This window comes from Puma concolor, chromosome D3, assembly GCF_028749965.1.
Source record: "Puma concolor isolate L17-30 chromosome D3, mPumCon1.1.hap2, whole genome shotgun sequence".
Classification (NCBI taxonomy): Eukaryota; Metazoa; Chordata; class Mammalia; order Carnivora; family Felidae; genus Puma; species Puma concolor.
In genome coordinates, this window is record NC_141678.1 from 1775439 (window position 1) to 1797528 (window position 22090).

At 51.0% G+C, this 22090-nt stretch overlaps 1 protein-coding gene across 5 annotated transcripts in view; it reads right to left on the minus strand.

The window, feature by feature from the left end:
• Nucleotides 1-22090, minus strand: part of ADGRD1 (adhesion G protein-coupled receptor D1) — a 149036-nt gene that overhangs the window by 104086 nt on the left and 22860 nt on the right. Inside the window, exons 1-5 of one of the 5 annotated variants that reach the window (XM_086681403.1) lie at nucleotides 21127-21908; nucleotides 20998-21034; nucleotides 11402-11485; nucleotides 9003-9098; nucleotides 5949-6071 (exon numbers count right to left, since the gene is read on the minus strand). In XM_086681403.1, the coding sequence (XP_086537529.1) occupies nucleotides 5949-6071; nucleotides 9003-9098; nucleotides 11402-11485; nucleotides 20998-21034; nucleotides 21127-21192 (406 nt within the window). In that variant the 5' untranslated portion in view covers nucleotides 21193-21908. Of the gene's footprint in view, nucleotides 1-5948; nucleotides 6072-9002; nucleotides 9099-11401; nucleotides 11486-20997; nucleotides 21035-21126; nucleotides 21909-22090 lie in introns of those variants that run through there. The other 4 variants (XM_086681407.1, XM_086681404.1, XM_086681405.1 and 1 more) reach the window with 4 other exon arrangements.

Genomic DNA, 22090 nt, shown 5'->3' on the forward strand with positions numbered 1-22090 from the left:
CGAGCCCCACAGCGGGCTCTGTGCTGACATTGTGGAGCCTGCTTGGGATTCTGTCTCTTCTCTTCCCCCACTAGTGCTGCCTCTGTCTCTGTCTCTCTCAAAATAAATAAACTTAAAAAAAAAAAGAAAGAAAAACACAAAGTATGATAATACTTTCAGGTGGTACCTGTATATGAGTAAAAATTATAAACGTTTTAAAAGTGAGTCAAACTTCAGAACCACTGGTCTTGACAAACATTCCAGCATTCCTGGAAACGTAGATAATTGCAACATTCAACCCAAACCAGTTAAAGTAAATGGCCCTCCCCTGGACTTGTCCTCTGGGTAGACACCATCCCGCCTTGCCGCTTTGATACTATGTCCTCAGATTTTTTCCCAGCTCCGTGATTAGAACACGAGAAGTAAAAGCCAAAGGAGGTGAGAGAGATGATATCACAAAGAGCAAAATGTGGAGCGAAAATGAGCTGAAGATCATAGTGATGGAGAATCTGGACCACAGACACAGGGTGACTCAGGAGGCTTTCCACCCTCGGGCATATTTGAGTTTAAAATGGTAGGAGAACACGTGATCCATGAAATGAAGCCAGAAACACAGCAGAGACACCTACGGATGGTATCTCAGACTCCAGCGTGAACGACAGAGCCCATGAACCCAAAAGCCCATCTAGCCAGGAGGACCGCATCCCTGACTGTCCTCTTTCAACATGCACGCACACTCTTCCCCAGAGCAAGCCTTTTACGTATCAAATACGCACTTCGACCCCCGCACCGGAAACAAGGTTCTCTCAAGCGTCTTCCCGACACCCCTGGTGCTGTGGGACTGTCTTCTGCCACTTCCCAGTCGCTACCGCTGTCAGCAACGGCACAAGCCGTGGTGGCGAGCGCCAATTCCCTTCAGTCTCAGGGAAGCGGCAGAGAGTGATGGGGACCGAGGAAGTCAGGAGAGAGCGACCTGTCCCAGGGGTCACCCCTCGACTCCAGCCAACTCCCACCAGGCGCACAGGGAATATTGTTGGATTTTCCGATTTCTTAAGTCAAAAGTATAGATTTTTTAAATGAAATGTTCTCATATACAAGTTGGACATTAATTAAAAAAAAAAAAAAAAAAAAAGAACATCTAAAGCACCATCAGAGGCTGTTTCTGCAAACTTTCTGAGCTAGGATATTCGGCTAAAAACAGCTTAGAAAGCTCATTAAAATGTAAAAACCAAGGGGCGCCTGGGTGGCTCCAGGGGGCCTGAGTGTCTGACTTTTGGCTTAGGCTCAGGTCATGATCTCAGGGTTTGGGAGTTCAAGTCCCCCATCAGGCTCTGCACTGACAGTTCGGAGTCGGCTTGGGATTCTCTCTTCCCCCCCCCTCTCTCTCTGCCCCTCCAACATTTGTGCTGTCTCTGTCTCTCTCAAAATAAACTTTAAATATATATATACACACACACACACCGAGAAGACCAACATAATGCCACTGAACAAAACACACTTATGGGATGGTCACAGCCCTGGCCAGTTTGGGGACAGGATCCATGAGCATCACCTGGAGGTCCCAGCTAAAAATGCAGGTTCCCAGGCCTTGTCCATGGAGATTTGGATTCCGTAGGGCCTGGACTGGAGCCCGAAAACCATATTTCACCATCTTTGCAAGTGACTTGCCCATGGTCTGTGAATGCTACTTTGAGATTCACCGCGCTAAGTCAGTGTGCAGCTCTAGGCCAGTCTTGCCCTGCCTCTGGGCCTCGGTTTCTCCATCTGTGAAGTGAGTGTACTGATGAATACTCTTCTGAGGGTCAGCCGCTCCACACACTCCGACGTCCCCATAGCCCCAGACCGTCGGCAGAAGACGGCGGCTGGATCCATGCCCGGCCTGCGTCCGGCAGACCCCTCTGGAAATCTCTTTCCTGAAACTCCATCCCGAAAGTCTCTCAACATTTTGTTGGCAGTCTTTTGGATTTAGTAACCTCGTGCAAAGGGGGGAGAAGTCACCTCAAGGCTGGGAAGGAGGAAGTGTGAGTGCTGAGGGTTTCCAGCTGCTGCTCCAAGGCTCCCACGGCCTTCCCGGTGTTTACAAGCAGAGAATATTCTCATGCTCGGGAGGGAAGTACGGGGCATGTTTACAGGGAGGAGGGAAAGCTGATGAGTGAAATGGGAAGACGGTCTTTCCCGAGAGCAGCCGAGCTGATTCAGAGTTGAACTGGCATCAGAGGTAACAGGTGGACGTTGCTCAAGGTGGAATGTAGTCCAAGATCAGAAACAACTTCTAGAAGTCAGAGGAGTACAAAACCAGAACAGGCTCCTCTGGGAGCAGCAAGGGGCCCTTCGTGGCAATATTCAAGTGGCAGCCAGTCAAACACTTGATGAGAAGCGTTCAAAGAAATAAAGCATCGGAAAGACCAACTGCACATATCTGCTCAGTGACACACAGTAAGCATCTACCATGCTGGTTTTCGTCCCCAAAAATGCAGCGGTGACCAAGACAGACACGGCCCTGCCCTCATAGAGCTGGTGGCCGAGCAGGGAGGCAGATGATGAACAGGCCGTTACCGGCCATGCCAGTGCCGGAGAGGTCCAGGGAGCCACAGGAGCACAGGTAGAGGGACTCACCTGTGTGAGCTCGTCTCCACGGAAGTAACACCTGAGCTGAGCCCTCAAGGTCTACGGGCAGATAAAACAAGGTGCTAGAACATTCCGGGAAGATCCCTCCCTCTGCTGAGTTTCCCACTTGTGCACCTGCTGGCTGCGGGGGTTGAAAGTCAGACACCTCGCCCTCAAGGAACACAGACATTCCTTCGGTTAACATTCAAGAATGGCCAGGCATCCAGATAGCCCTCTTCTCTCAAAAACTTCCCCTGTTTGCACCCAGTGCCTGTGAAAAACTTCCCCAGGAGGCACCATCTGCCAAGAAGCGAGACCCACGGGGAGCTGACAGAAGTGCAGGAAGGCCGAAAAGCGGATGGAGATGGGGTCCAGCAGGAGCAGGAGTGGGCACAGGAAGGGGGAGGCACACAGGGGCCGGTGGCTAAGCCACTGGGACGTTTACTCTTTTTTGGAAAGCTCAGACTTCAACTCTGCTCCTAAAATGTCCTCTTTCTTTCTTTCTTTCTTTCTTCTTTCTTTCTTTCTTTCTTTCTTTCTTTCTTTCTTTCTTTCTTTCTTTCTTTCTTTCTTTCTTTCTTTCTTTCTGTTTTTCAAAAAGTCAAAACCATGAATAGGGGCCCCAAGAGAATTTGGAAGTAAGAAATATGAAAACAGTTGACCCGGTGGATGGGGAGTGGGGAATGTCTCTGTTTATTTTGACGTTAGTTTTTACTATAAATGTAATGGGTTTTAAGTCTGAGCCCACTAGCACCACCAAAAAACAGAGAAACAGAGCGAGCATGTGGAGGAGGCCGAGACAGAGGTGTCCTGAAAGGCCCCGCATCTCCTGTGCCCACATCTTCGTCACTCACGAGGTTCACGTCTGACCACCTCCTCCGTCACTATCATCGCTGATCACGGTTCTAAAAGTCAACCCATTCTTCCTGCTTGCTGAAGCCTCACTCATCCTACACAACATCTAGGAAGTTCAGATAAAAACCATAACCCTTCATTTTGTAAGTTGCCCAGCGACACCCGAAATCATCCTACAGACTTCGTGTGCCGCAGGGACTTTTACTTGGAAAACGCCGAGTGGACCTTCCCTGCTCACATCTGGTTTTTCTGGAACCGAGAAATACAGGCTCCCAGAGGCCTCAGAGAACCCGGCCCGAGCAAACACCAGGCAAATAACGCAGCGGAGCGCGCACAGCGGTCCTCCGATGTCACGCGTGCGCCCGGTCGCCACAAAGCTGGATGTGGACAGAGGGAGGCAGGACGAGGGGGGCCCAGCCTCCGTCTGCATCTGCACCAGGCCTGGCGCCAGCATCGTCCCAAGGAGCCAAGGGTGATGTCAAGCGTCCTGGCTTCGTTTTATATCTGGCCAAATGGTCAACAGAGTGGCCCCGAGATGGTTTGACTACACAACACAAGGAGCCCTTAGAGCCGGACACGAAGCCAAAGCTCCCATCTCTGCCCGCCGCCCCGCACTTATCTGCCTCATCCCTGCCGTCCCACGCCCGTCTGCCTCACCCCTGCCATCCTGCAACTGTCTGCTTCACCTGTTTTTGAGGAGGAACTGTGCTCACACGCGTAATGGCACAGGTCTGGTGGCTGTGACGTGCAGTCAGCCCCGGTGGGTGGTTACTGTGGGTGAGCCCCTCTACAGGGTCCACCCTCCAGGCAGGTAGGCGGGAGGATCTGGGTCTGCAAATGCCCACAGCGGGGCTGCCGCCAGGGGCCTCTCACAGCTGGGCCACAGCAGCAAGGAACGCAGTGGCTCCTTTAGGCATCACGGCAACCTCAGGAGGGACCGTCACTGACCCGTCGCACAGACAAGGGCTCAGGTGAGGTGGTTGCCCGAGGTCACCGCAGACACTTAGAGAACTGGGACCAGAGCCCGTGCTCTCCCCACGATGGCCCCGGGGACAGTGACCATGACAAAGGGGCGCACTGTGCAGTGGCCCAGCCAGAGTCATTGGGGGGATTTCTTAAGAGAAACTAGAAATCCATATATTTATGTGAAATTTTTGTTTTTCCACATTGGCAGCAAGCTAAATATTTTTTAGCTCCACACCTGCCAAGCCAAACAGCCACAGACTGGATCAGCCCAGAGCCTCAAGTCTGGGGTCTCTAAGTTCAGGTAAAACTTCCTCAGAGTTCTGACTCCCCCGTGGCCCCATCCCGGATGACCTAAGTCCCCTCCAGGAGCCGGGAAGCCGAGAAGCTGGTGACCTGGAGATGCTCTCTACAGGCCCCAGCCCCCTAGTCTCCCAGCCCCCTGCCCCCCGGCCCCCCAGGCCCCCACACCCACAGCCCCCTAGTCTCCTGGCCCCCCGGCCCCCCAGCCTCCCAGCCCTCCTGCCCGCTGGCCCTCCAGGTGGCGGCCGCTGAGCCCACGCTGGTTTTCATTTACAGAAACAAAGAAGCCTGGTGTGTTTATAGGGCTGTCTGAACTCTGGAACGGCTCAAACGCTGGGTTTGTAAACCTGGCCGTGGTTTAGGGCCTCAAAGCCATTTCTAGAAATTCTGGGTTCTGTAAAATCCAAAACGTATCCCCCCCACCCTCAACATGTTTTTGCCTTGTTAAGCTTTTGTTTGTTTTTCTTGGACTGCAGTCCTTCTGTCCCAAAATTGTGTACGACGAATTCCTCACAAGGTTGTTTTTGAGAAGACCGTGGGATGTCCAAAGGGCCTTCGCTTTCGGAACGGCTTGCTTTAAACTCCTCACTTCCTCCCCCAGAATGAAAACTCTCACCCTGCCCGGGGTATCGGGACGTGAAGGGGTGAAGCACGCTGGGACGCCAGACGACAACTTTCCAGCCGGGTTCACGGTGTGGCCCGGACACCCGTTCTTTGTCAGAACCTCAGATACTGCAGAGCCTCACTTCTCCCAGGACAAAGGGGAAACGGCACACAATTTCCACTTCTCTGCTGCCCACCTGCGTTTCGTCCGTGGCGCTGTTCCCGCCACGGGCCTGCACCACCTGCCGCCCCCCTCCGCCCCCGGGGCTCGGGGGCAAAAGAAAGAAACCCAGGGAACGAGGCTCACAGAGCCCGCCCCGCCCAGGCTCGCCGTCCACACCCTGGAGTCAGAAATAACGTGGTACGAGCCACACCACCAATTTACTTCCCACAAGTACCACGGCCCCGTCCAAGTCGCCGATGTGACATCACCGCATCTGCTTCCCTGGCGGCTCTTTTCTCTTTACGAGATGAAATAGTTTGCTCTCCCGTCTCTGTGAGACCGTGTTCGAGCTCTCCGTCTCCGGGACACGTCTCTTGTTAGAAAACCAGGCGCCTGCACCCCCGGCCCTCCTCCCCCACCCCCGCCCGCCACGCGTCCACGCGCTCTGCCGCCACGGCGAGGGCGCGTCACTCACCGTCGGGGTCGCACTTTGCCGGGTTGCTGATGCAGGATGTGTTGTACTGGCCGTAGTAGAGAAGGGTCACTCCCTTCTCCTCTCTGAGGTAAACACCCTTGCTGACTTTTCCTTCCATGATGTCTGCGCGACAAGAATGGCAATGCCAAGTCAGCAACCGCCAGGGGTTAAGAGTCTTACAGAGAACTTAGAGATAAATGTACTGCGTTATTTACACTTATAATACTACATATCACGCTCATTAATATTAACGCTCGCTATCTACCATCTAACTAGCAGTAGTTAAGGGATAGGTCGCGTGAATATTCATATCGATGCTTCGTCGTCACTTACTACTACACTCACATACGATGGGCTCTATACGGTAAGGACACCCTAAGTGTTACATTTGCCAGGAGTTGGGTTCCCAGGAGTGACACTGTCCCGAACGTCCGGAGCCCTTCCTGGCCATCTTCTAAGGGGAACACTTAGGCACATGTTTGAACATAAAACCACACCCTTTGAGTCCTCATTGGAAGCCCCTAATCCTAGACGTGGGAACCCACAATTTCGAAAGAATCCACGGTCACTCTAGGAGAAAAGCCCAGAGTCACGCCCCCGCCAGCACCAGGCTGAGTGGCCATGAGCCCCGGCCGGTGCTCACTGCTCTGTCCTCCCGTTGGGCCTCATCCCCATGGCAAATGTAACCGATGGTGTGTGTGAAGTAAATGGTTTACAGAATCGATAAGTGAGGACTATAAAAGCCCAGCATGACTAGGCATTTATTGTTCATTGGGGTCAAAGTCGCCCAAAGATACCTCCTCTGCATACGGGCACATGCCCACTGCCCTTGAGCTATCAAGCAACAGGAGATGAACAGCAGAGGGACCGACGTCTGTGGGCCTGACGGCTACCCCCACTCCAGTTTTCCAACAACCACTGTCAAGTGGATAGCCCACTCAAAAGGGCCTCAGTGTTCTTCTGTCTTACACTCATTTTTTTGTTTATCGCATTTATGGCTGGGGGTGGGGGGGTGTGGAATCTATATCTTACAAAATTACATTTATTGCAAAATTAAATTAGCAGTTGCGTCATTGAGTTAGGCTGTATAAACCCCTAAACAAGACTGTTTGACTGGAAAAATTAATTTTGGGAGCCAAACAGGTCACAGCTGAGAGAGCAATCGGGTTATGTGCTGTGCTGAGAACAGAAGAAAGGCCGATGCCTGAGTTATCTGAACTTTCTGTCCTGCTTGGGTACATGCCACAGACGCTACTCTCCCTGGAGCTTTGAGCTGCGTAAGAAAACACGAAACATAGGGGCTCTGAGGTTGTTAAGTAAGATAATAATTGAACCCTGACTCTAGTGGGTGTTTGTGAAACAGCTTCTAATAATTAAAAAAAAAAAAAACCCACCTACAGAAGAAATGCTGATTTTAATGTTTATAAGAGATCAAATTTTGGGGTGAGATCTTTTAAAATCAACTTGTTTTTCCATTCAAAGGCTATACTGTTCCTCCCCAAAAGAATATACACCATTTAAAAATCCCAACTTCCATTTTTGTAGCTCATCTTGTGTCTGTCTCGTTCTGAAAACAGGCAGCTGGTTTGAAGACCCTGGTCACGTGAAAGCTTACAAGCCCCTTCTAATGTATGGTGGCACTTCCTCTAGACCTAGCTGGGAGAAGTTATTCCTAATACACTGGGTGTTTGGTATTCTTGGCTATGTGTTCTCGGGTATGTGTTCTTGGCTATGTGTTCTCGGGTATGTGTTCTTGGCTATGTGTTCTTGGGTATATGTTCTTGGCTATGTGTTCTTGAGTGTATGTTCTTGGGTATGTGCTCTTGGCTATATGTTCTTGGCTATGTGTTCTTGGGTATATGTTCTTGGCTATGTGTTCTTGGCTATATGTTCTTGGGTATATGTTCTTGGCTATGTGTTCTTGGGTATATGTCCTTGGCTATGTGTTCTTGAGTATGTGTTCTTGGGTATATGTTCTCGGGTATGTGTTCTTGGCTATGTGTTCTTGGGTATATGTTCTTGGCTATGTGTTCTTGAGTATGTGTTCTTGGCTATGTGTTCTCGGGTATGTGTTCTTGGCTATGTGTTCTTGGGTATATGCTCTTGGCTATGTGTTCTTGAGTATATGTTCTTGGGTATGTGCTCTTGGCTATATGTTCTTGGCTATGTGTTCTTGGCTATATGTTCTTGGGTATATGTTCTTGGCTATGTGTTCTTGAGTATATGTTCTTGGGTATGTGCGCTTGGCTATATGTTCTTGGATATGTGTTCTTGGGTATGTGTTCTTGGCTATGTGTTCTTGGCTATATGTTCTTGGGTATATGTTCTTGGCTATGTGTTCTTGGCTATGTGTTCTTGGGTATGTGTTCTTGGCTATGTGTTCTTGGGTATGTGTTCTTGGGTATATGTTCTTGGCTATGTGTTCTTGAGTATATGTTCTTGGGTATGTGCGCTTGGCTGTATGTTCTTGGATATGTGTTCTTGGGTATATGTTCTTGGCTATGTGTTCTTGGGTATGTGTTCTTGGCTATGTGTTCTTGAGTATATGTTCTTGGGTATGTGTTCTTGGCTATATGTTCTTGGGTATACGTTCTTGGCTACACGTTCTTATGTATATGTTCTTGGCTATGTGTTCTTGGCTGTATGTTCTTGGGTATATTTTCTTGGCTATGTGTTGTTGAGTATATGTTCTTGGGTATGTGCTCTTGGCTATATGTCCTTGGATATGTGTTCTTGGGTATATATTCTTGGATATGTGTTCTTGGGTATATGTTCTTGGCTATGTGTTCTTGGTTATGTGTTCTTGGGTATGTATTCTTGGCTACATGTTGTTGGGTATACATTCTTGGCTATGTGTTCTTGTGTGTACGTTCTTGGGTATGTGTTCTTGGCTATGTGTTCTCGGGTATGTGTTCTTGGCTATATGTTCTTGGGTATATGCTTGTCTGCTGGCCAAGACAAAATGAATTCACACAGAACCAAATCAAATTGACGTCTAAACTCATTGCAGATGCAAACCAAACAAAACAGGGAACAGAAGTTACAAGTGCTCACCTACAGTTGCAGAGAAATTTGAGTAGGCAGAGTCATTGGTACGAACAAAGGTAGAATTATGGGAAGGAAGCACAGTGAGGTTGTGGGTTCGCAACACTAGGTAGGACAACAAGAAAAAAGCACAACAGATGAGTGACACGAATGACAAATGGAACCGGCATACCTCTCAACTTGATGTGCACCGAGAATCGGTCCTTCGCCTAGCAAGCACCTTGGATTTTGTCTCCGGGCCTCACACCTCCCTCCCGCCCCCTGCCCCCACTCCCCATGTACCGGGCAGCGTCACGGCCAGCGCCCTGGCCTGCCAGGGCATGACTGCTGCTGGCTTTCGCCACAGACATGGGCTCCAATGTGCCGTGTGCAACCCCCTGAGACACTTAGTTGAGAGATATGAAACTGAGCCCGGCAATAAAACAGCCTTAACACAAGGATCGTGGTGGTGACGTCACAACTGGTGAGGTAGAAACACAGCATGAAGACAATGGCACGATATTACGACAAACGGACCGAACAGCAGAGGGTTCAGCGACAGATACGAGCAGCATGACCACCAGACGGCTTCCAAAGCCACTCGGCCGTCCCTGGCAGCAAAATGTGCTGACGGATCCTGTTTCCCCCCGTTTCTTAAGAAGCCTGTGATAGGGGCGCCTGGGTGGCGCAGTCGGTTAAGCGTCCGACTTCAGCCAGGTCACGATCTCGCGGTCCGGGAGTTTGAGCCCTGCGTCAGGCTCTGGGCTGATGGCTCAGAGCCTGGAGCCTGTTTCCGATTCTGTGTCTCCCTCTCTCTCTGCCCCTCCCCCGTTCATGCTCTGTCTCTCTCTGTCCCAAAAATAAATAAACGTTGGAAAAAAAAAATTAAAAAAAAAAAATAAAAAAAAATAAAAAGAAAAAAAAAAAAAAGAAGCCTGTGATCACGCTGAAACGAGACCGCAGAGCATCGTGACGTGAAGAACGGTCGGGGCAGCATCAGCAAGACGTCACCATCCGGCTGTTCGGGGCAAATGGGAACACACAGAATCTCAGGGAAATTAACACCCTGGCCCCAGGGTAATTGTGTCTCCATGATCGCACTGCTTGGTGAGAATTCCTCGCCGGTGAAGGAGTTCAAGATGCCCAAAGTTACTGATTTGGTCACAACAATGAGGTGTGTTGAGACATTAGGAGAGAGATACAGTTATCGTTTGAAATAACTGCTAAAATGTTGGTCTCTGTGACCTGGACGATGAATTATGTCAACAGTGAATTTCCACTTTTCACAGGCTTTGAAATAAAGGGCCTGAGAAATAAAATGAGATAATGATGGGGTAGGGGTGGAGTGCAGTTTATCTTAACCCGAGCTGCTCATATAATGACTTCCCAGGGACTTATCCCTGCAGCGCAGACTGTTTGGAGAGAACGCAGAGCAGCGGTGCGTTCTCAGCTGGGTGCCCAGAGGCAGTCTTGCACAGGTGGGTCCTTCCACCCCCGGAGGACCCGCCCAGGCTCCAGCTAGAACGCCTCTCGATTTGCAAATGTAAGGGAAACATTTTAGAATCTTTGGTGGCAATTTATGGCAGCACATTAAGTCAGGGGATCAGGAAAATGCCAGTGTGCGGGTCTGGAAAGTGCAATAATCAGCAATGTGCGGGCATGTGCTAGACTGGTTGCCCAGTAAACCCCTTGCCGTACACATCAGCCGTTTGACATAATCAAGAACAATAAGGAAATAAAAATTTTAATGTAAAAATCCAAGCCACTCAAAACTTCTACTGGGAAGAAGTTTCTTGCCGGAACGGAATAAAGAGCTCGGACACATCTGGGGTTTCTCCTTACGGCAAATGTCTGAATTGAGTCAGATAGAGACTTCATTTTCCATGGACTCAGAGACCACGGGAGCATCTTAAGTGATGTTCGGTCTGCTCGAGGGAGCTGCTGGTGACATGTGCGGAAGCTGATTGGTAGGTGGGGTACCTTTGTGAGTGAAACGGTGACCCCACGAACACACGTTAGTCCCAGCACTCAGCTCAAATGGACCCCTGTTTTGGCAGGCATGCAGATGAGGCCAATTTTGTCTAGAAAATACACATCTAGACCCCTACGTGTGATTGATGCACCATCTGCAGCTTCAAACTTCCAACCACGGCTTTTGTTTTATGGTTACTGGGGAAAACACACACACGTTAATAAGAGTTTGAACCTTAAGCTCTGTCCTTCAATGACAAAAATATATAAAAGTTCTAGTAACATACTTTGGGTTAACGATGATTGGGGGGATCTCCACAGCGTGTGTTCATCGCCACTGGCCTGGCCTCCCAGCGGAAGCTGTCCTTGTCTGCCTCCCCCGATGGCCCTACCTGGAGCGCCCCCCCCCCGCCGCCCCCGTCCCTGCGGCCTCAGGTACCCTCACCACCCGCGTCTACCTCCGGTCGTGTCTTGAAGTTCGTGGATCCCGTCCACAGTTTCCAGCGGCCAGTAATGGGAAGCAGAAGCCAAGACCTCAAACCCTTGGGGGAAGAAAAGAATAAAGATGTTAAATCATCATTAGGAGGCAAGAAATGCTTTCCTTCTATGTCATGAATGGAGGGAAGAGGAACTGTATCACAGGGACTATGGGATTCATTAAAAGGGCATTTGCATACATTCAACACACTCCTGGTTTTAAAAAGAAGTCTTAACGGGCGCCTGGGTGGCTCAGTCGGTTGAGCGTCCGACCTCGACTCAGGTCATGGTCTCACGGTTCGTGGGTTCGAGCCCCGCATCGGGCTCTGTGCTGACAGCTCAGAGCCTGGAATCTGCTTCAGATTCTGCGTCTCCCTCTCTCTCTGCCCTTCCCCCACTCTCACTTTGTCTCACTCTGTCTCTCAAAAATAAATAAATGTAAAAAAAAATAAACAATAAAAAAAATAAAAGAACTCTTAAAATACAGAAATCGGCTCCTGGGTGGCTCAGTCAGTTAAGCGTCTGACTTCAGTTCAGGTCATGATCTCACAGTTTGTGGGTTCGAGCCCCGGGTCGGGCTCTGTGCTGACAGCTCAGAGCCTGGAGCCTGCTTCAGATTCTGTGTCTCCCTCTCTCTCTGCCCCTCCCCTGCTCACGCTGTCTCTCGCTCTCTCTCTCTCTCAAAAATAAATCAACATTAAATATATATATAAAGAAATTGGTGAACATTTCCTCGACATGAGAAAGCGTGATAAATACAAATGAGCAGACACCTGTGAACCGAAGGGAGTAAGAGCCACCAGGCTTAGTGGGGCCCCACAAACAGCGTGTCCATTAGGCAGTCAGGAGAAAGACAAGAATGGCCGTTATCCCACTATTGTTTTATATTGTTTTGTGATACCTAGCTGATGCAACCAGGCGAGAGAAAGCAATCAGGTTAAAATGATTTAAAAAGAAGGGGGCGCCTGGGTGGCGCAGTCGGTTGAGCGTCCGACTTCGGCTCAGGTCACGATCTCACGGTCCGTGAGTTCGAGCCCCGCGTCGGGCTCTGGGCTGATGGCTCGGAGCCTGGAGCCTGTTTCCAATTCTGTGTCTCCCTCTCTCTCTGCCCCTCCCCCGTTCATGCTCTGTCTCTCTCTGTCCCAAAAATAAAAATAAAAAAAAAAAAAAAAAAAGAAGAGGACCCCAACAGCAATATTGTCGACATCATGTAAGGCTCTCGACAAACACCTCCTCAGTTCATTGTTAACAACGAAGGCAAGGTAATTGTATCATTAGCCTATTTGTGGAGACGAGGGGTCGGTGCTTCCGCAGAAGTCGCCCGGCCGGCTGGTTTGGCGTGCGATGCTCCCTCCCAGTCTCCCTGAGACGGATCCCAGTCTTTCTCTTCTCATCCTGCTTCCCACATAGTAACAATTAACCACTTCAGAATTTCCTTTGTGACCCTTGTACTTTGAGTGGACATGATTTTGTGCAGACAGATTGTGCCTGCCTGCTCATCCCACTTAATGCCACGTGAACGACTTCATTTATTTGCTTCTATCCCGGCTCCCTGGTGGGGTCTGGGTAACAGTCCCTGCGAAGGCGGGGCGCACCCCCAGGCACCCAGCCCCTCACCTGGCTCCAATCTGCTCCTGGACCAGCTCTCTGTGGTTAGTTCCCAGAAGGGGAAAGGATGGTCCAGAGGACCAAATAACAGTCATCTGCTCCAAGTGTCTGCCAGACCATAGACAAGAAAAATGAATAAAGGAGTCTTTGCGTTATTCATCGTAAAACTATTTTTAAAGAGGAGATAACACGATCCTCATTTTCAAATGAGGTGTGACTGTTCACGAAAAAACGAAACGCCATTACGAATAAGAAGAGAATTTGGTAAGTGAAACAGTCTTACACATAAGGAAAGATCTGAGTAGGGAGGTTTATATGGACGTGACAGGTGAAGAGAGTCGATAAATAGCGTCCCTGTGTTCCAACGCTAACGCTAACACGAGGCGGGAGAAAAGTTCTCATTTGTAAATGCAGCCGACAGAAAGAAGACGTTGAGGTCCAAAAGAGTAAGAATTGTACAAAGTTCTCACAAAGAAAACAATAAAATAATACCAAGGGATGTACAAGAACCCTTGAATAAACAAAGAATTTAACCTATTTGTGGAAAAGAAAACTCAAAATCATGAAACTATCAACCAACCCTCTAATTAATATATAAATATGAGGAAATCTGTTGTAAACATGCTGAGAGATTTTGTGTGAGAGAAATCTCATTATGGGGCTTATCTAGAAAACTAAACAAGCAAAAATAACCAACAAAACCTGCCAGGAGCGGGGCAGCGAAGGACGGTGGGGGGGCCAGCGCGCACACATGGTTAGGACCTGTTATAAAGACACGGTTCTAAAGAGAATTTGGCAACCGCACATGAATAGAAAGTTCCATGGAAAAGACCCATAAATATCCCCAAGCACATGTGAAAACTTAGTTTATGATAAAAGTGCTATTTTAAACCAGAAGAGGAATACTCAACAGAAGGTTTTACAGCCAGTTAGCCACCTACAAAAAAACTCAAGATCCCTAACTCACTCCTTACCATCTCAATTTCCAGAAGGATCAAACTATAAATGTAATTATTAAAAAAAATAAAAATGAAAACTTCTGAGAAAACCAGGTAATGAATTTGATTATGTGAATTCTTAAAATTTCCCTATGTAAGGGGCGCCTGGGTGGTTCAGTCGATTGGACGTCCGACGGGCTCAGGTCATGATCTCACACTTTGTGAGTTCGAGCCCCACGTCGGACTCTGTGCTGACAGCTCAGAGCCTGGAGCCTGCTTCGGATTCTGTGTCTCCCCCTCTCTCTGCCCCTCCCCTGCTCATGCTCTCTCTCTCAAAAATAACAAACATTAAATTTTTTTTTTAATTTCCATATGTAAAAATAAATCAAGCTAAATTGAACAGGAGAATGATGTTTATGTAATACATAGGACAAAAATGTACCGATGTCTTTTTAAAGAACTGTATGAAATGCATTGCATTCATTAAAATGCTTACTATTAAGAAAATTTAAGCCAACAGAACACTGGGACAATGGACATAAACAGGCAGTTCAAAGGAAAGGAAATGCAAATTATTTTAAATATATGAAAAGATGTCGCTCATAATTTTTAGAGGCATGTTAAAACGACAGTGAGCCACCCTGTCCCAGCCCACCCGGCTGACTGACAAACAGACCATTAGATGTACTAAGTCAGCAAGTTCACTGTGCTTTTGGTGGAAGTTACAGCCTTTCCGGAGAGCAATACGGCAATAGCTATACAAATTTTAAGTGCACTTTGATCTAGTAATTCTGCTCCTAGGAGTTTACTCTAGAGACAGATTCACACATGGGATCAAAGAGCTATGTACGAGGACATTTCTTGCAGATATATATATGTATCTCAAAAGCGTGGGAAGAGGCTTCATGCTCATCAGCAGAAGGGCTGTAATCTGTACGGAACATCTACGTAATAGACAAGGGTGTCACTAGGAGAAGTGACCAGGCTGGGACACATGTGTCGATGGGAAATGTTCCTCAAGCTATACTGCTAAAAAAAAAAAAAAAAAAATCAACATGAGAGAAAAATGTGATACTATCAACTATTTGTGGAAAACCCAGCTGTCCCACCAGCAAGGAGGGAGGGAAGGAGAGACAGAGAGAGAGAGAGATTTTGCATGGATACTATGGGTACCCTTAGAAACTGATAGCAGTATTTTAGGGGCGAGGAAAATGAGGAACACTGAATGTGAGATGTAAGAGGGAGATTTCTGTTCCTTTTTATTTCTGTTCTAGTCAAATGTTGGGATGTGTATTCCTTCAAAAACTTCCAAAATTCGGAGACCTGTGGCTTCCGCCCATGTCCCCTGGCAACGACTCGACTCTAACAATGCAATATGGAGGCTCAGAAATACAAAAGTCAAAACTACCCATTTCTGTGTCTGCCAAGCTCCCCCCACCCCAAAACGTAGGATATTCATTTTGGAGAGGGGAAACATCGTTGGCTTGTTAGTCAATTCATCTGGGGTGGGTCGGGGGCGGGGGAGGACCAGAAAAGGAAACCACGGCCGTAGCGCAAAGGGCAGGTGCGACAGATTCTTCACAACCCACGTCTTCGGAACATAAACCCCATGGATGACAGACCCTTCCCTGGCATCCCCGTGTACAAACGGCCACCATCCGCTCTGGGCAGAGGGGCTGACGGAGTGAAGCGACGGTGGTCTTGTTCACACAGAAAGACCCCCTAAGCTAGCAAGAGGCTGTGGGAGAAGGGGGCTTGGGGTCCGCAGAGGGCCTGCTGTCCTCTGTCGCCGTGCTCCAGACGAGGGCAAAGCCCCACTGCGTCGTCGCCCCGGCGTCTTATAACCAGCAGACTGGAAGTCCGCGCTGGAGGGTTTGCGAGCTGTCATGTGCGAGGGGGCCCGAGGGTCACCCACCCGGCGGGCTGCCTAATTCCGCAACAGGTGCCGGAAACAGGTGTCGGCTGCGGGTCTCGGGAGGGAGGGAGGGCTGCGGCCCACTGGGAAACGTGTGTCCCGAGGACGAGAGCCGCTCCGGGGCGGGAGGTCTGCAAACTCTTAGGGGGAGGTTAGAAACCCAGATTTCGCAGATTTTTTTTTTTTGGAAATCTCCCCAAATTTTAATACTAGCAATTAAGGTGGTTATTTTGGGGAGCCTGGGGGGGTTCAGTCAGGGGCGTCCAACTCTTGATTTCAGCTCTGGTTGTGATCTCACACTTCGTGGGTTGGAGCTGACAGTTGACAGTGTGGAGCCTGCTTGGGATTCTCTCTCCCTCCCCACTCTCTCTCTCCCTCTCAAATTAATAAACTTTAAAGAAAAAAAGAAAATTAAATTTTTTTAAAAAGTGGTTATCTTAATTAAAACATTGCATGGTGCTGATAAGACGAACCCAAGAACTGAATTCAACAGAAAGGCTCCCCTTCACACCCTAGGGCATAAACAACCCACAGCCCTTAAAGTGTCATCGAAACAAGAAAATCTCATTCTTTTGGGAATAAGACACTCTGGGGCTGAAATCTCCGAGTTACACGAGCACCTGCTTTCCACCAGATGAACCTTATTAAAACTGTGTGTCCGGTTAGACACGACAGCAAGTCCAGGGATATGGTGGCTCATTATGGGACTTCTGACACGCCCCGGCCCTAAATAAGAGAGACCTAAATAAGAGAGAGAGAGAGAGAGAGAGAGAGAACCTTTCATCCTTCCTCTTCAGTTTCTCTCCCAGGTGCCGAATGCCTAGCCCTGCCCCAGGACTTGTTCTTGGCGTCGGTGAGCAGAAGCCCCGATCCCTCAAAGCTGTGCAGGCAAGTACCCGCCCGGAGTCCCACTGGGGCTCCCGACGGCCGCCCTCCGACTCCTTATTGCTTTGCCTATAGAACTATTACTCGAGTATTTTTGTTTGTTGTCTGTCTCCTGTGTCTGAGTCTCATGTGCAGACACCGTGTTCTACGTGTACCACATTCTCACGGCTAAAACAGGGTGTGCGTGCCTGTGTGTCTGTGTAATCCAGGTTTTTGCATTTGGATCCTCCCCAAAATTGTAATCTTAGCAAATAACTTTTTAAGAACTATATAGGCAGAATGGATGATGAAATGCAATAATGAATAAACGAATGGATAAACATAGAAAGAATATATATATATATATATATATATATATGCAATTACGAAAACATATATACCCCCCCATCTCTATTTGTCAAACTTCCATTTACTCAATAGGTTACAAACATTATTTTTTTAATTCCATCATAAACACCTTTTTTGCACCAGGAAGATGAATGATAGTTTCTGCTGTGACCTAGCGATTCTGACTGTCCCTTGCAGCCACATGACACCGTGATGGTGACACACATTAACTCAACATATTGCAGGGACTCTTTTAAAATATATACAGGTATCGGGTCATTATGTTGTATGGCTAAACTAAGATAATATTATGTGTCAATGATGCCTCAATAAAAAAATATATAAAGGGAACAAACTATTGATTTGCACAGAAAAAAAAATAAAACCTAGTACCTAACTCCAGGGAATTATAATCACTATAATTATCTGTTCTGGCTTCCCAGACCTCTAAATAGGGCCGGTGAGGTAAGGTACCGGCCTCCAGAGCTGGGCGGGAACCAGCCGCTCTGTGTCCCCAGGGCCAGGAAATTCGGGATATGGGAGATTTTTAAGGTCCCTTTTCCTCATTACAAAAGTTATCTGTAAAAGGCACGCTGGTAAATGTTGCATAAACGTCCTGCCATTTCTTGGCTGGTGCCATTGATGGATTTAGATTCATCAACCATCACGCTTCTTAGCACTGTCCTCGGCCAGGAAGGACGCACGAGCCAGCGAGGACTCGGTGGCCAGAGGAAAAATTTCAGAGGCGGGGGGCCCGATTTCCCCTCTCTAGGCCTCACCGTCACCAACTGTAAATGGGGACGTGGGCCGGACAGCCTCCGGGTTCCGTTCAATGACAGCACGCTGTCATTTCTCCAAAATGACGGTCCACGGCCATAGACAGACACAGATAATACGAAGGCTCAAAATGATTGCAAGTTGCCTTTTGGTTATTTACACAACCGGACACCTATGGACACGGTAGAGATAGGGAGCTGCCTGGGCGGGTGCGGGCACACGGGGCAGATGACCGCACACCTGGGAGCTGAAATCTGGCGCCAGCTGTCTTCGCTGACTCGGCTCTCTCATGACCGACAGACAGCACAGAGGGTGCCTACTGCACGCGAGGCAGCGTGCTAGGTCCCCACAAGACAGGGAGGGCTCACTAGTCCTGCTTAGACTGTAAAAAGAAAAGTCTGGGGGCGCCTGGGTGGTTCAGTCGGTTGAGCGTCCCACTTCAGCTGGGGTCATGATCTCGTGGTTTGTGAGTTCAAGCCCCGCATCAGGCTCTGTGCTGATGGCTCGGAGCCTGGAGCCTGTTTCGGATTCTGTGTCTCCCCCCCCTCTCTGCCCCTCCCCTGCTCATGCTCTGTCTGTCTGTCTCTCTCTCTCAAAAATAAATAAACATCAAAAAAATTTTTTGAATAAATAAATAAAAGAAAAAGTCTGGTGTGGTCTGTGGTGCAAACAGGCCGGGCCTCAGAAGACCAGGCTCCAGCCAGGCTGGGGACCCTCCCGGAGACTCACCTAAAGTCCTGTGCACACCTCCCGCCCTGCACCCACCACGCTCCTGTCGTCCCCAAATAGTCTCCTTACGTGTCCGGCCCCGCAGTGAGTTCCTGAGGGCACCACTGCCTTCTTAGCCCTGCAGACCTCGGCCACACCACCCGCTCTCTCTGGGTGTCCGTCCACAGGAGGGCAGAGAGGCCGCCTCAGAGGACCCTTCTGAGCACCGCACAAGGTTCACATCCAAGATTTTTACATTCCTGCTCAGACTTCCGGAGAAGAAAATGCTACAATTGACACAGCTGTTCCCGTAGGGGTGGAGATTTAGGTTGTTTGCAAAGGTTTGCCCTCTAGGAACAGGCTCGGGCCTGTGTTCTGTGTCCTGAGTGAGTGGACGCCCTTGAGAGGTGCAGGGGACAGGCTTTCCCTCTGGGGCTGCTCCCGGGACCCTGCAGGCCTGGGCCCAGAAGCAGGAGCGGGGGGGGGGGGGGGGGCCTCCCGGCGAAGGCGCCGCACAGTCAGCTGGGGGCCAGGCTTTTCTGCGGGAAAACGGGGTTGAGCGAAGCACGGGATGTAGGGAGAGAGACAGAGACACCGAGAGACGGAGAGAGATAGACACAGACACGGAAAAAGAGAGACAGACACAGAAACAGAGCCAGAGAGATAGAGACAGACACACAGAAAGAGGGACAGAGACATAGATACGTGGAGAAAGAGGCAGACACAGTGACAGACATACAGAGACAGAGAGATAGATACAGAGAGAGAAAGAGGAACAGAGACACAGATACGTGGAGAGAGACCGAGAGAGTGAGAGACATACAAAGAGACAGAGACACAGAGACAGAGAGACACAGGCAGACAGACAGACAGACGGAGGCAGACAGACACAGGAAGAAGGGGGGATAAGGCGGAGGAAGACAGCACAAGCAACAGGGTTTCGTCCACAAGCAAACCCCCGTGTGATTCTTGCAAAGAAGGGGCGAGCAGAGCAGGAGAGACCCCGAGACGCGGGAGGTGAGACAAGAAGGGAAGCCATGGGCGTGGACGTCGGTGAGATGGCCGAGCACCTTGGCTCAGCACGCAGGCTTGCGTGGTCACCGCCCTGCTCTACAGCGTCCCCTTGTCTGCACACCCGTCATCTCTCTGCGGCACTAGCTGGAGAACCAGGTCGGTTCCGCCTGGAGTTAGGGCGTGAGAGGGACCCTGTCTCCATGTGGAGCAGAGACTGATTCAAACCCTCCTTGCAGGGGAGGGTCAAGGGTCCAGGTGCACGCGTGTGCATGTGTGTGCACAGGCATGGGTGTGGGCAGGTGGGGGGGGGTGTGTGCACAGGTGTGGACGCACGTGGATGGGCCTGGACACGTGCACACGCGTGGATCCATGCATGGACGTGATGTGGCCAAGACTCAATCTGGAAACTTCCCCCCAGCTTCCTCTCCCACCGCCGCACCTCCCGTCACGTCCGGAGAACCAGCAGGAACCCCAGTGGGAAGGGGGCGAGGGGAGAGCCTCGGGGCGGACACGCGCGCCCTCCACTGAGACGCCCGAGCCACAGAGCCCCATTTTCCTTCCGCGAGCGTTCTGGTGGGGGAAGGGGAGCACGGGGAAATTCACGGCCTTCACACCTTTTCCAACGGAAGAGTGAACTTGGACGTTTGGGTGCAAGAGAAATGGCGGCGCCCCGTCTGCGGACACGGGAGGTCCAGGCGGACACCGGCCTCGCTGCATCACCCGCGAGGGAGACGCTGCAGCCGCGCGGGGATGCCAGCGGTGCCCGTAGGGGCCGCGCTGCTGGTGACAGTGGCTGGTAGGAGCCAGGCGGCCCCCGCTCAGCTCCGAGTCGGAGGCGGGCTCACCAGTGGGTCAGGCGTTGTTCACACGACTCTCGAGCAAGGTCTCGGGGACCTCGACGGGCTCCCCTCGACCACGTGCGGGCGGCCGCCGGGGTTCCTGCCGCTCAACAGGCCCCCGCCTTGCACAGGCCTGCACCTGCCACGCGACCGCGCCACCCGGGACCACACCTCGGTCAGCTTGCAGACCGAGGACGCACCGCGGCCCAAGCACAGTGAGCCCCAGCTGGGACGGTGACAGAAAGGACAGAGCCCTGCCGGCCCCGGGGAGTCTGCATGAAGATACACGGCACAAGTTAGGGCGGCAGCCAAGACTCCATCATAAGATGGCAACGGCCACGGGCCAGAGGCCTCTGGGCGGCCGCCGCGGCCGGCGACAGCGAGGTCTGGTGCCAGGATGAGCAGGGCGCCAGGAGACGGAGGGCAGGGCAGCCGGCCGGGGACGGGGGGCCCGCGGAAGGGCCGCCCTCCGCTGGCCACGGAGACGCGCAGCCGAAGTGCGTGGGGACCTCGGCGCCCGGGGGCCAGCGGACGGCGGTGAGCAGGGAGGGAGAGCGTCCCCTTACCTGGATGGGCCACTGACCTGGAGTAGACTCCCCGCACCTGCACACAAAGATCACACCGTGAGACGTTCGGGACAGCCTCTGGCAGAGGGGGCTAGTCCAGGCGCCCAGAGAGCCGCCCAGAGACGTTACCTGAAAATCGCAATAAAACAGCAGCAGCCAGGGGTGCCCCCAGCACAGACACAGCAGCTTCCTCATGGCTTCTCGGAGGCTGAAAGGCGATCCGAGTGCAATTCCTGAGCGTCCGTGACAACGTGTGCTCCCTAACTTTCACTTGCCTGGGAAAGGGACATTTTCACAGGGTCCGGAAAGCAAGAAATCTGGTTCTCTTTAGCGTGTGAAACGCAGCCGTCCTGGAGAGCCGGCGGGTGTTTTCCTCCTCGTCCCCAAACCTGAGCGTTCTCAGCGATCGGCGCCCTTCCAGGACGGTCCCCAACTGGCCGCAGCTCACAGAGCCCCGCGGGGCCGTCCGTGTTTGCTTTCCTTTCCGGAGTCTTTGTCTGTCTGCAGCCAGGCTGGCAGTCGGACCCTCGGACCCTCGTCTCTCACCTTGACGCGGGCGGAGCTGGACGGCTCCGAAGGTCGTCCCCGAGCTCCCGCCCGCCCCGCTGCCCAGCTCCCGCTCTGACTCAGGCTGACGCCCCGTCCGGCCCCAGCTCTGGGTGGAGAGGGAATGATGTCAGGCTCTCTCCTCAAACTTCGTTCTGCTTCTCTATTTATACCCCTGGCTGCTGCCTCCTTCCTGGGTCCTAACACCAGTCCGTCGAGAACAGCCGGCCGACCGGACAGGCACGCGTGTCCGCGGCGACCGGGTGCTGCCTGCCAGCGCCCTCAAAAGCAGAGCAAACGTTCATAAACGGAAAACGGACCGCGAGCCGTAAGCCCTGTGTCGAGCTGAGCCTTGTTTGCCCAAAGGAAGGAGGCGATACGAGGATGGAAAGAGGAAATCAACCACACCCGCGTGCCCCCAGATAAGCGCGACCACGGTTCTCTCTTTAACCCTTTTAGAGGCGCGGGAAAGGCACGGGGTCGTTTACAGGGCACGCGGCGGACCTACGCCGTCCCCCACGGATCGTGTTCTCCGTGCGGCAACAGA